This window comes from Physcomitrium patens, chromosome 19 (genome assembly GCF_059467195.1).
Source record: "Physcomitrium patens ecotype Gransden chromosome 19, ASM5946719v1, whole genome shotgun sequence".
Classification (NCBI taxonomy): domain Eukaryota; kingdom Viridiplantae; phylum Streptophyta; class Bryopsida; order Funariales; family Funariaceae; genus Physcomitrium; species Physcomitrium patens.
The window spans coordinates 8,937,058-8,948,993 of record NC_143428.1 but is presented as its reverse complement, the minus strand read 5'-3'; the positions used below and the strand labels follow the sequence as shown (position 1 = coordinate 8,948,993).

At 39.7% G+C, this 11,936-nt stretch overlaps 1 protein-coding gene across 2 annotated transcripts; it reads left to right on the top strand.

Moving 5' to 3' along the window:
- Nucleotides 1-7,651: 7,651 nt before the first annotated feature.
- Nucleotides 7,652-11,582, top strand: LOC112272825 (4-coumarate--CoA ligase). Of its 2 annotated transcripts, none has more exons than XM_090244559.1 (5): nucleotides 7,652-8,350; nucleotides 8,782-9,965; nucleotides 10,112-10,310; nucleotides 10,477-10,690; nucleotides 10,827-11,582. In XM_090244559.1, the coding sequence occupies exons 2-5, from the start codon at nucleotides 8,826-8,828 to the stop codon at nucleotides 11,029-11,031; spliced, it is 1,758 nt and encodes a 585-aa protein (XP_090100685.1). In that variant the 5' UTR covers nucleotides 7,652-8,350; nucleotides 8,782-8,825; the 3' UTR covers nucleotides 11,032-11,582. The 2 variants fall into 2 exon arrangements, with proteins under 2 accessions (XP_090100685.1, XP_024356736.1); XM_024500968.3 differs by having other exon boundaries at nucleotides 7,842-8,511.
- The last annotated feature ends 354 nt before the right edge of the window (nucleotides 11,583-11,936 follow it).

The following is an 11,936-nucleotide window of genomic DNA, read 5'->3' as shown; positions in this document are numbered from 1 at the left end:
GAGTTGACAAGAGTGAAGAAGCCTTCACTCTTATCTCTATATATAGTATCTAACTAGGAGCTACGTGGCAACGTTCTATAGGACCTCCAGTATGTGTTGACTTTGTAGGACACATGCCTTGACTTACAAGGTAAGTTTTTCTACGTGTGGGCCACATAGTTAGCTTGATCTTCAAGCTAACAACATATGTGGCACATGGCCAACTTGTTGACTACGTTTCTAATCCAAAAAGCCAATTAAAGACACCTATGAAGTCATAGTAGCGTCTAGGAAGCTTCTAAGAAGCTTCCATATTAAATTTTGTAAAATTAACTTACTTTTACCTACCTTTATTTACTTCTATGTATTTGTATATGTAATTATTAGCTTACATGATTATGGCCGTGACAGGTGTACGTTTAAAAATTTTGTCTTATAAGAATGAAGTCTTCTTCACTCTTAGTAATGCCTTTTTAGTGTTTAGTCTTATTGTAAGATGTTTTAGTCTTCTTATCTTTAGTCATAGTCATTTCAATTTAATATTATATCATCTTTGATTCGTTACCTAGTCTTTTTAAGTGATATTAGAGTGCCTTGATCTTTCAATTCTTCAAGATTTATATCCTTGACACTCACTTTTTTAACTATCCAAATGTCTTCCTTCTCCAGTCTAATTTGTACAATTTTTTTATATATTCTTACAAGGATACATTCAATAAAATAATATGAATTTAATCTCTTACATCTTATTGTTGATCTTTCAATTGGTCTACATCATCATAATGTAAACAAACTCATTGATTAATTGCTATTTTTTGCCTCTTTCTTTACCTTTCCTACATCTCTATCAATTATCAATCTTTTGCTTCTTCTAAGCTATTGACTTAAACTGTTGATGTTCTTAATTTTGAATTTTTGTATTAATAAGTACTTTTGCTCATCCAAGTACCTTTGTATTGAGAGACATTTTTTAAATTTTTTTTTTGTACTAAAAAAAATATTCTTTTATATTATTTTAATATCAATTAGTAGAAGAAGAAAAACAAGAACAAAAAAATAAAAAAAATAAAAAATAAAAAATAACTAGATGATGATGATAATAGTTTATTCTTTTGAAGAAAGCTATTTACAAAATTTAATGATTTAATTTCAAAAACTTAAGAATTACTATCATTATTTGATTAGTTCTTTTTCTATCAAATCTTTGTTGTTAGCATCTTTCAAAAAAGTAATTGTTGTCTATAATGGATTTAATAATAAATGTTTTTAATAAATGTTTTTAATAAAAAATTTTAATAAATTTTTTTGGCATTATCAATAATAAACCTTTGACATTATCTTTTATCTCATATCAAAGTTGTTTGAATAAGGCTTTATCATTTCAATCCATGTTGTAAATAAGGTTTTAGAATTTAACAATATATATGGTGGCTAAATAATATGTTTTTGTAAAGATAAGAATTTGGTCCTTATAAATCTTTTTCAATCACTTTCTCTAAATATTGTTGTAAATACTTCTAGGAATGAATTTAGATCATATAAGAGTTGCAAATTCTTTTCATAAAAGATACAAATTAATAAAATTTTCTTCTCAATTAAATTTTATTTATAAATCTAATTCAAGTAAATCCATCAAGATATTAGAAAAGATGCAATCTTAGATAGAACTTAACTTGTTATTTAAACCTTTGAAATTTTGATCTTGTTCTATTAAACTTCTTTGGCATACTTATCCTTGCTTCTTTTATACTTGCAGTACAAAAACATCTTAGATTTAATTGTAAGATTGATTTTCTTACTTTACTTAATAATACAACTTTTTAGTATAAACATTAAACTTCATCATTGACTTCTTTGGTAGACAAAGAAATAATACATCTATAGTTGATATTTGAAATATATGAGATTCTACTCTCTTCACTTTTGTCTCCATATGTAGTTTACAACTAGGAATTATGTGGCAACTTTCTATAGGACCTTAAATACTTATCCAACTTGTGCAACATGTTTTTAACTTATAAGAAAATTTTCTTACATATACACTACATGCCTAACTTATACCACAAGCCATTAACATATGCAACATATGTCCAACTTGTTGGCCAAATTTTCAATCTATCAATCACCAACAAAGACATATAAAGTCAAATCTGTATTTGTGAAGCTTATAAGAAGCTTGTCTATAAGATATTATTAAATTTATTTAATTTAATTTATTTCTATTTATTTCTAACTAATTCCTTAAATCTAAGTAAATATGTATGTTTATAATAATTAATGAAAAAAATAATGGATTTGAAATATGCTAAAATAATTGTACAATTGAGTTCAAATTTTTCTATATATAACTAATGAGATTAAAATATTTTTGGAAGAAAAAAAGACATGTTTTTTGTTTTTTTTTTGATTTTTTGATTTTGATTTCTTTTTCAAAATAACGCATGCATCTTAATGTTTCATTAGGTAATAAATTAGTTTTGTAACTCAGAAACAAATATCTCAATTTATTTATATTTATATTTTTAAATTTTTAGTTGTTAATTCCACTATTTTTGGAATTATATTTTTCACTCTCTTTTAAGCACAACACATGATGGCATTGCCAATAATTTTTATCTCAATTATTTTTCAACACTAATTCTTTTCAAGACCATTTCTAGATACATTTCCTACTTCTGCCATCTCTCATTGAATGCAAAAACACTATCTCATGTAATAAATATGATGATTTTTAACTAAATAGCTTGAAACCTTTTGGATTTCTGTTTTCCTTATCCAACAACCAGTAGCAAACACAATTTGAATTGGAGAATGAATGCTGAAAATGTCACAAACCAAACATAAATGTATACTTCAACCAAACAATGCGATGTGCATCATCAAATTGTGCCCTGGGTGTGGGATTTGTGGGGCTATTTCAGCAACCTCAACTTCATATGAAACGAAGAATGCTTCACCCAGCAGTTGCACTGCAATCTTGGCGTTGCAGAGAGGTCTCTTCACAAGCTTTTGCTTCATAGCTATGGTGGAATTGGAGATGGCCAGGATTATGTTCGGAGGGTGTTTTGAGGTGCACACAACACCGTGAGAATTTGCTTCCATGTTGTGCTGCGGTGACGATCTAGCAAGTGATGCCGAAGAGCTTGCAGGAGAAGATGGCATTGCAGGGACGGTAATTACAAGTTTGTAGCCCAAGCTTTGAGTCCTTCTGTTGGTCTTCTAAATGGGTTAAGCCGAATGGTTTAGAGCAAGTGTGTTGTAAATCGAATCTCTCTAAATCGAAGCGTGTTGTAAGTGTATTTGGACTTGAAAGTTTATGCATGATTTACTCAACCTGGTTCCGTCTCTTTGGTGATGAAAGTTGTTTAAGACTGGAGGGTTTAGCACTCCTTTCTGTAATGTCCTGGTATCGCACTCCTTTTATTCTTATATATATATATATATATATATATACACACACACACTTGTGTGTATGTATTTTCTTCGGTTTCAGATTCGATGAGAGTTATTCAAGCTAGCTGTTTGAAGAAGTTAAAGACTTGTAACTATCCTCACCTCAATCACCACTCAGCTGCAGGCCGATGGACAAGCTTGTTGCACTTACAAATCGAACCGCTCTCTTGCGAGATGCTTGGATGGTTTCAGAAACGGAAGATCGGTGCTGAAGAAGATCCTCGTTACTCGTATTTTGTCATGATAGACATCTAAACTGATCTCAGGTATTGGAACCGCTTCATGAAGGCTTTATTTGGGTTGTTACATTAGGTGCTGAACTTGGAAAACCAACGCTTAACACCATCATCCACAAATTTTGAATGTGCCCAACTTTTGACGACGTAAAGGGTAAAAAGAGGCCCAGAATGTGTGAAATGTGAGCTTCAGATTCCGAAAATATTAGATGCACTGAATGCATAGTACCAGATTACTACCTCTGGTCAACAAATTGTAACTGTCTGATAACGCCTTTCTTTTTTGTTATTCCCCAGAGGTTGAACTCGGTAAACGGTGGCTGTGTGGACCTGGCAGTTTTCCAGACACCGTGCGTTTTAATCCTGTAGCATCCACAACACGTGGACTATCTGAAGTTACACTTACAAATCTGGGTCTAATCTATGGAGCAAGTTGGTAATTGGAGGAATATCCATTTAGAATACTGGATTACTAGATCCAAATCCATTCTATAGGGTGTGGTGCGGTGAGAATCGACCCTAGGATTGGCTATAACCAATTCAACTTTGTCATGCTATTTGCTTGGTTCTCAGTTTTCCTGGTTTTATTTATTCGAATAGTGTGGATGGGCTGCTAAACAAATAAATTGGATTTTTTTCTTTTGAAGAGTGACTTCAATTCATGTCTTCCGAATTGGCGAGTATTCCTACTGTGATGGGAAGCGTTACCACGATGTGGTGTGGCGACTACTTCACCACCCACGAGGTTGGCATGCGCTTAACGCTGAAAAAAATTCTAGGTCTCTTTATAATGTCAAAATTGCAGTTCTAAGGCATTCGTTAGGATGCACAAACTGCATGATCAGGCATCTCGGTCGCCATAACTTCCCCACACCAAATCCGCGACGGAGAGGGGACACACGTTTCATCCCAACCAATCTAACCGCCGAAACGGCGCAAACGAAAAAAAAAAAAAAAAAAACAAAAAACCAGAAAACAAAGAACAAAACCCAGTCGTCACAACTAGCAATTGAAAGACAACTAGATCGATCCCCCAAAGCAGTTCCAAAAGAACTGCATCCAGCCATGAATCATTCCACTTCAACGGAATCGTTACACACCGAATCCTTTACCCCACAGAGAGCACAACATCACAACATCAAACAGTCGAGCATCTCAAAGCCAGACAGAGCAACACACACACACAGACACACACGCTCTTCAGGACGGTGGAAATGACGAACAAAACCCCCAAAAAAGCTCACGAACCCGATTATGCTGCAACAGAGTACCATTCTCTCGCTTTCCAAATGTGACAAAAAGCTAGCGGAAGAAGGAAGAAGCTGAGCCATGTCTTCAAAACTGCCGGCGTCAAGGAAAAGTCCCCCTCTCATCATACAACACACTCATCTAAACCACCTGCAAGAAATTCAGCAAAACCAGGAATCTAGAAGCTCAGCTAACCAAGCACGGATCTTGTAGACGCTTCTGCAGCCACCCACATGGTCGAAAGCCGTGGGTTTTTTTTCGAGGATCAATGGGATTCCAAACTCACTGTTTGGAGTCCACGGGGTTGCCGACTTTGACGAGGAAAACCAGGAGTTCCGATCGAATTGTGTTTCCACGTTTCCACTCATCTTCTTCCTACTTCATCATTCTGTATTATAAGCTGGTTGACTGTGCCCATTGCCGGACAGCATGTGTTTTGTGATGCTGTAATGTTACCCATAATAGCTTCATTGACCGGAATATTCATTTGTTTAATAAGTAGTTGTTGGAGTTTAGAAAATGATGTGCAGTACTTCTGCATACTCCTAACTTTTGTTCTTTGTGATTTTTCACGATGTGATTTATTTGGTTAGTTATGCTAGGTTTGTAATATTTTCACGGTGCAGCTTGTAAGCTTCCTCTGAGTTATACCATTGAATTTCAAAGTTCTTCGAATTGCGTGTGTTTTCACATGTGTGTCTCCTACGGTTGAATACGTTAGATGGTTTTTTTTTTTTTTTTCATTTTTCATTTTTCTCGAAATTAAGCAGATTTGAAGTAATCTGCTCATGGAATCAATATTTTTCTTTCATCATCTAGGTTATATTTTAAACTTAAAATAATAATAATAGTAACAATCTAATGCCATTTTATGTTGTGGGTGGTTTGTGCCACTTTTTAGATCCAATACACATGAAAAATAAATCAATCAATCAATCAATAAAGTCAATTTTGATTTTAAAATTTGAAAAAAGAAGAGTGGCAACCAATTAAAAAGTATGATACTAACCGTAGCACCTTGATGTGGAGTTGATGAGAGAATATTGGCCATGGCCACACAAAAGACTCCATTTCCACCAAACCCTTGTTCCTTGATGTGGAGTTGATGAGAGAATATTGGCCATGGCCACACAAAAAGACTCCATTTCCACCAAACCCTTGTTTCTATTGTCTAGAGCTACATGAGTCATCTTCACCACCAACACCTTATAATGTGGATGGAGAAAAATTTAAGGAGCCAAAGCCAACATTCATGAGAGAAGGAAGGACTCACTCAATTCTCATGGTGGCTCATCTACAACTAGACCATAGTTTCAAATCACTACCATGTATATTGTGCACATAGAAAGGATAATATATATATATATATATATATATATATTTTCATAACATGGAGATTCCCTTGTCTTGTTTCAATTTTGACTTGATTTTTGTGATTATTGAAAAATAAAATAATAAGATTTATGTTTGAATATGTTTTCTAAAATTTATTTGATTTTATTGTAATAAAACTAAAATGTGTGTTGGAATAGATCTAGCTGAAAACACATGAAGTGTGAAAGGAAATTCTTATTTCCAAAAGGCCAGATGCATTCTAAGTGTGAACACACTGTATACTTAGGAGTTTCAGTTTTTTTCTGAAGTTTCTGTTTCTCATGCATTCATTTGTCCCATTTTAGATTGTAGTGTAAATATCCATGTGTTTTTTATTTAATAATTTATGAAAATTTCAAAAATTCTGTAAAAATTTCATATGAAACTTGTTGAACTTATGTCACAAACCAAAAGCAACATATTATGTATCTCTCTTTTACCCATACACATACAAGAATATATATATATATATATATATATATAAATGAATGAATGAGAATTCTCTGTCGGTTTTATCGATGGCAAGGGAGTCAAGGTTCAAATCTGAAGCCCACAGCGGCAACGCATGGACCACCATTCTTGTATATATATATATATATATAGATAGATATATTATTGCAGGTTGGCAGTGCAAGGAAACGCAGTGTTTACACCATTCCTCTCATTCTCCATGGAGGTCAAGGAAGGTCTGCCGAGAGAGGGAAATATAATTGAAATAAAAAACGCAAAACTCAAAACAAAAAAACACTAAAACACAAAAACGAAAGGGGGGTGGACAATGGGGTGTATTCCTGTCAACGAGGGTGGAAGTCTGCAAGGATGGAGTTGAAATGCGTGAGGGTTTCAAGCGCAGCCGGGGCTTGACTTCCCTGGTGGGTTGTCTCCCTTTAGATCTTTTCAACTGGAAGAGATTGTTCCTCATCCGCTTTTTGCCCTCTTTTGAGGCTCCCGAGTTGGACGCTGCCGTTCAGTTGAAAGAAAACTGTCCACATCGATCCTGCAGAGTCAATAGCTGACTGGCCTTCTAGGGCCCCACCATGGGACACTAGACGATCACCCTTGAAGGCAGGCAGGAAAGAAGGCAGGAAGGAAGCAGGAAGAGTATCAACGCAAATGTGAGACCGTAACGCGGACGAAGTTCACATCTCCGTTCCACTTCCACCACACCGTCAAGAAGAGATTCAACAGGTCAGCATTGAGTCTTCACCAAGCCCATGGTGAGGTCAAAGTGAAGAAAGGAGGAAAGGGAGAAAAGAGCCGCAAAGCATGAAGAAAAATTTGGTTCCAGGTTGGACACGGTGATGAACTCCAGCGCCACGAAACCCAAGCACGGTTTCTGTGTTGAACCAAGAATAACCTGTAGCTTCTCAGCGCTTGAATTTGTGAAAAAGGAAGTCGCTTCGAGCCCAGGTCCAGCAGTTGAAGAAGCATTGTCATCTGTGACGTGATCTGAAGAACCATTCAATTGCTCCGCACCGCGGACGGACAATCTGGTGCTAATGCTGATAAAGGCCTGCTGGTGCTTGTGAGTCTGCGCTCATGAGCAAATTCTGAGGACAACGTTGAAGAGACATTCTTAGTATTTATTTATTTATTTATTTATTTATTTTGAAGTTGGAGCGAAGTGGCTAAAGGGGATACAGGGAGGACTCACCAGAGCGGTGAAGAGCAGGGCATTGAGGAGGATTAGAGCTGGGGCGATTCTGGGTGATTTGATTGCACTGGCAATTGTAGTGTACCAGATAGAGGAAGCAGGACAGGTGAGCGTGGAAGTTTTCAGGCCGTCGGATGTGCCCTTCGTCGTCCTCTTGTTCATTCTGCTGACGTTGTAGCTTCCAGCCTCCAACTATAATCACCAGCTCTCAACTTCCAGGTGTCATCTACCATCTGCCGCAGGCTCCTCATTCCGAAGTTGGTCCACAGTTGGTAGCAAGTTCACCATACCCGCGTCGCACCCTTCTCCACCCCAGCTTTCAACAAGGCTTTGCGCACAATCTAGTCTAGCTGTGGTGCCGATTGTCTCGGAAGGAGTCGTTCAGGTTTCAGCAGCTGCTGTCAAGGTAGAAGCATCAAGCCTGCAATTTGAGTGGCATATGTATGAGTGCGGGCATTGCCGAATTGGGAAGCCTCTGTCTGTGTGCAGCTCTTACAGAACGGCCTTTCTCCCGCGTCCGAAGTTCGAGAGTCTACTTTGTGTCGGATTTCCTAGTAAACCAGGAAGGTGATAAATTCAGTGTCGTGTTTGAGTTTGGAGATGCTGCGGCTTTGATTTGGGGAGTGGATTTTGTTGCGAGAAATATGACAAGCGAAAATGCAAAGTTGTGGGCCTTTCTGCCGATGCTTGCTCACTATCGTAGTTAGCCAGCGGTTTGTCAGTAGTTGATTGTTGCGGTTCTGTCGATATTTTGTTTTCGTGTTGGAGGATTTTGCAAGTAGGTTGCTACACTTCTCCAGATAAATTAACACTAACGAGGATTGTTTCTCTGAACAGAGGGGGCACGGCGTTGGCTGGACCAGGAAGCAAGAGTTTCGGAGATGTCTATCAGTGTAATTGCAGAGTCCCTCATTTCCGAGCCCGCGACAGTGTCGATGAAGATGAAGACAGCACAAGCTGAAGTCAGGGAGGCGAGAATCCCACCCACCGCGGTCTCTGAGCCACTCTTACTTGAGTCCCCGATGGAGACGGAGACGGAACCTGCGCAATATGGGCAAGTGCAGGAGTTTATCTACCGGTCCAAGCTGCCAGACATTGACATCCCCAACCACATGCCCTTGGCCGACTACTGTCTTGAGAAGGCAGCCCAGTGGCCCGAGAATGTGTGCTTGATAGATGGCAACACAGGGAGAAAGCATACTTATGGTGAGATTGAGGTCAGCATGCGACGTGTGGCTGCAGGTCTAGCAAACATTGGAGTGAAGCAAGGAGATGTCATCGCCTTGCTCCTCCCTAACTGCGCAGAGTTCGTCCAAGTGTTCCTCGGAGCCGCAAAGAGGGGCGCAGTTATCACCACCGCTAACCCATTCTACACATCCGCTGAGCTCAGGAAGCAGATCTTGGCGTCGGGGACGACAATGGTTGTCACTCAATCCAGCTACGTCGAGAAGCTAGAGGGTTTAATTGTTCAGATTGTTACTGTCGATCAGCACGTTGATGGCTGCTTGCACATCTCCGCGCTCCTGGAGGCCGACGAGGCCGAGTGCCCGCAAGTCGAAATCCACCCCGACGACGTCGTCTGCCTGCCATACTCGTCCGGCACTACCGGACTGCCCAAGGGTGTCATGCTCACACACAAAGGCCTGGTTTCTAGTGTTTCCCAACAAGTCGATGGCGAAGTGCCCAACTTCAACATCACTGTGGAGGACACCATGATGTGCGTGCTGCCCATGTTCCACATTTACTCCCTTAACTCAATCCTCCTCTGCGGGCTGCGAGTCGGCGCTGCGCTTGTGGTCATGAGCAAGTTCGAGCTCCCCAAGTTGTTGGATCTCATCCAGAGATACAAGGTGACCGTGGGGCCATTTGTGCCACCAATTGTGCTCGCGATTGCGAAGAACCCCATTGTGGACAATTACGACCTCTCCAGCATCAGGATGGTGATGTCCGGCGCCGCTCCTCTTGGCAAAGAGCTGGAAGATGCCTTCAGGGCTCGATTGCCCAATGCTGTTCTCGGCCAGGTATCAAAACAATCGATGCAAACATTTCCCCTTTGTAATGCCTACGTAAAAGAAGCAGGAGCATACCAAGTTCATAGCGTGTGCACATTGTTGTCCAGGAGCCCACAGACTTATGTAAGTTTGGTGTTGGGTTGTGAATTTTGCAGGGTTACGGAATGACAGAAGCTGGTCCAGTGCTAGCAATGTGTTTGGCATTCGCCAAGACTCCATTTCCAGTGAAGCCAGGGTCATGTGGTACAGTCGTTCGAAATGCGGAGGTGAAGATTGTGGACACCGAGACCGGCATGTCTTTGCCATACAACCAGCCTGGAGAAATCTGCATTCGGGGACCTCAAATTATGAAAGGTTTGCTTCTGCTCTGTTTTGTTTTGCTCATTTATATATTCAAATGCTGTGCAAAACGCTTCACATTATAGGTCCCTGCTTAGACACCCGTGCGTCTGACAGCCAATAATTTTGAATTTCACTATCTCATGATACAATATTGACGAGGTAGTCGTTTCATTTTCAGGTTATTTGAACAACCCTGAAGCCACAGCCAACACTATCGACAAAGACGGCTTTTTGCACACAGGAGACGTTGCGTTCATCGATGAGGACGAGGAGATGTTCATCGTGGACAGGGTGAAGGAAATCATCAAGTTCAAGGGCTTCCAAGTCCCGCCCGCCGAACTGGAAGCACTTCTGTTTTCCCACCCCCTCATCCAAGATGCCGCCGTAGTCTCGTAAGTTCCGCCATATCCTGCTCTTCACCCTCCCCCCCGCACTTCACCCTCACTAACGACTCGAGAAACTTCTGATGCACCGACTCAATTACGCAGCGGAGACTAACTCTCCCTCTCACATGTTCATGTCCAACAGGCGCAAGGACGACATTGCCGGAGAAGTCCCCGTGGCATTCGTCGTCAGAACTCCCAGCAGCATCATCAGCGAAGAGGAGGTGAAAGCTTACATAGCCGACCAGGTTGTCTTCTACAAGAAGATCCACAGCGTATACTTCGTGGACTCCATCCCCAAGTCCGCATCTGGAAAAATCTTGCGGAAGGATCTCAGAAACAAGGTGTAGATATAACTAGAACCTCAAAACCAATCAGTAGGTCTCATTCTTTCGGTAAAACGTAAGTGACAAAAAAGAAGCGGTATCCTCCCACAATGTACAACCCACTCCATTCTTGAATAAGTGTCCATCTCGAGCCACCCCAAAGAAGCTTTTGGCACACACCACCACTCCACGCACATGAAATCGAAGCTGTGGCCACAAGCAGGGCTGTGTTCCACCGCGACGTCCGTGGCTTTGAGGTTGTGCACAAGTACTGAGCTCGACACTTCGCAAACGTAGCATTGCCGACACAAGTCTGTTGTAGCGGCGACCTACAACGACAATTTTTTTCCCGTGAGAACATAGAAACTGGAATTGTTGGCAGCCTGGATTCCACATGTTAAAGCATGCGTTGACAATTAGTGCCGCCACCGCTGCTGCTGCCCAAGTGGCTCTTGTGGTCCTAGCATGCTTACAGTTCCATGTCTAGAGATATGCAAAGGTTCATAAGCAATCATGCTCCGATGACGATAAAACACTATGAAACTAATTAATTGAAATCCTTCATTCTCATTCCATCTACCTGTGTGTGTGTGTGTGTGTGTGTGCAATATTTGGATATATATATATATATATATATACATAGATACATAGATACATATATAAATCTATATATCGATGACAGATTTTGTGTTGACTCATTGTCTTTGGGATGTCCATCACTCTTTCTTTCTATCTTTCTAGCCACATGACTCTCTATCCTCATGGCAGCTTTTCAGTTCAATCACAGATTTTCATATGCCATCCTTCAGTGTTTTTTGTTTTTTTTTTTTTCTATATTTTTGAAAGTTTGTAAGCATGAGTCTGTCTTGGGTACATCTGTTCACAAGTTTCCCATGGAAAACTTACTTTTTTGTTATGTTATGAGCTCT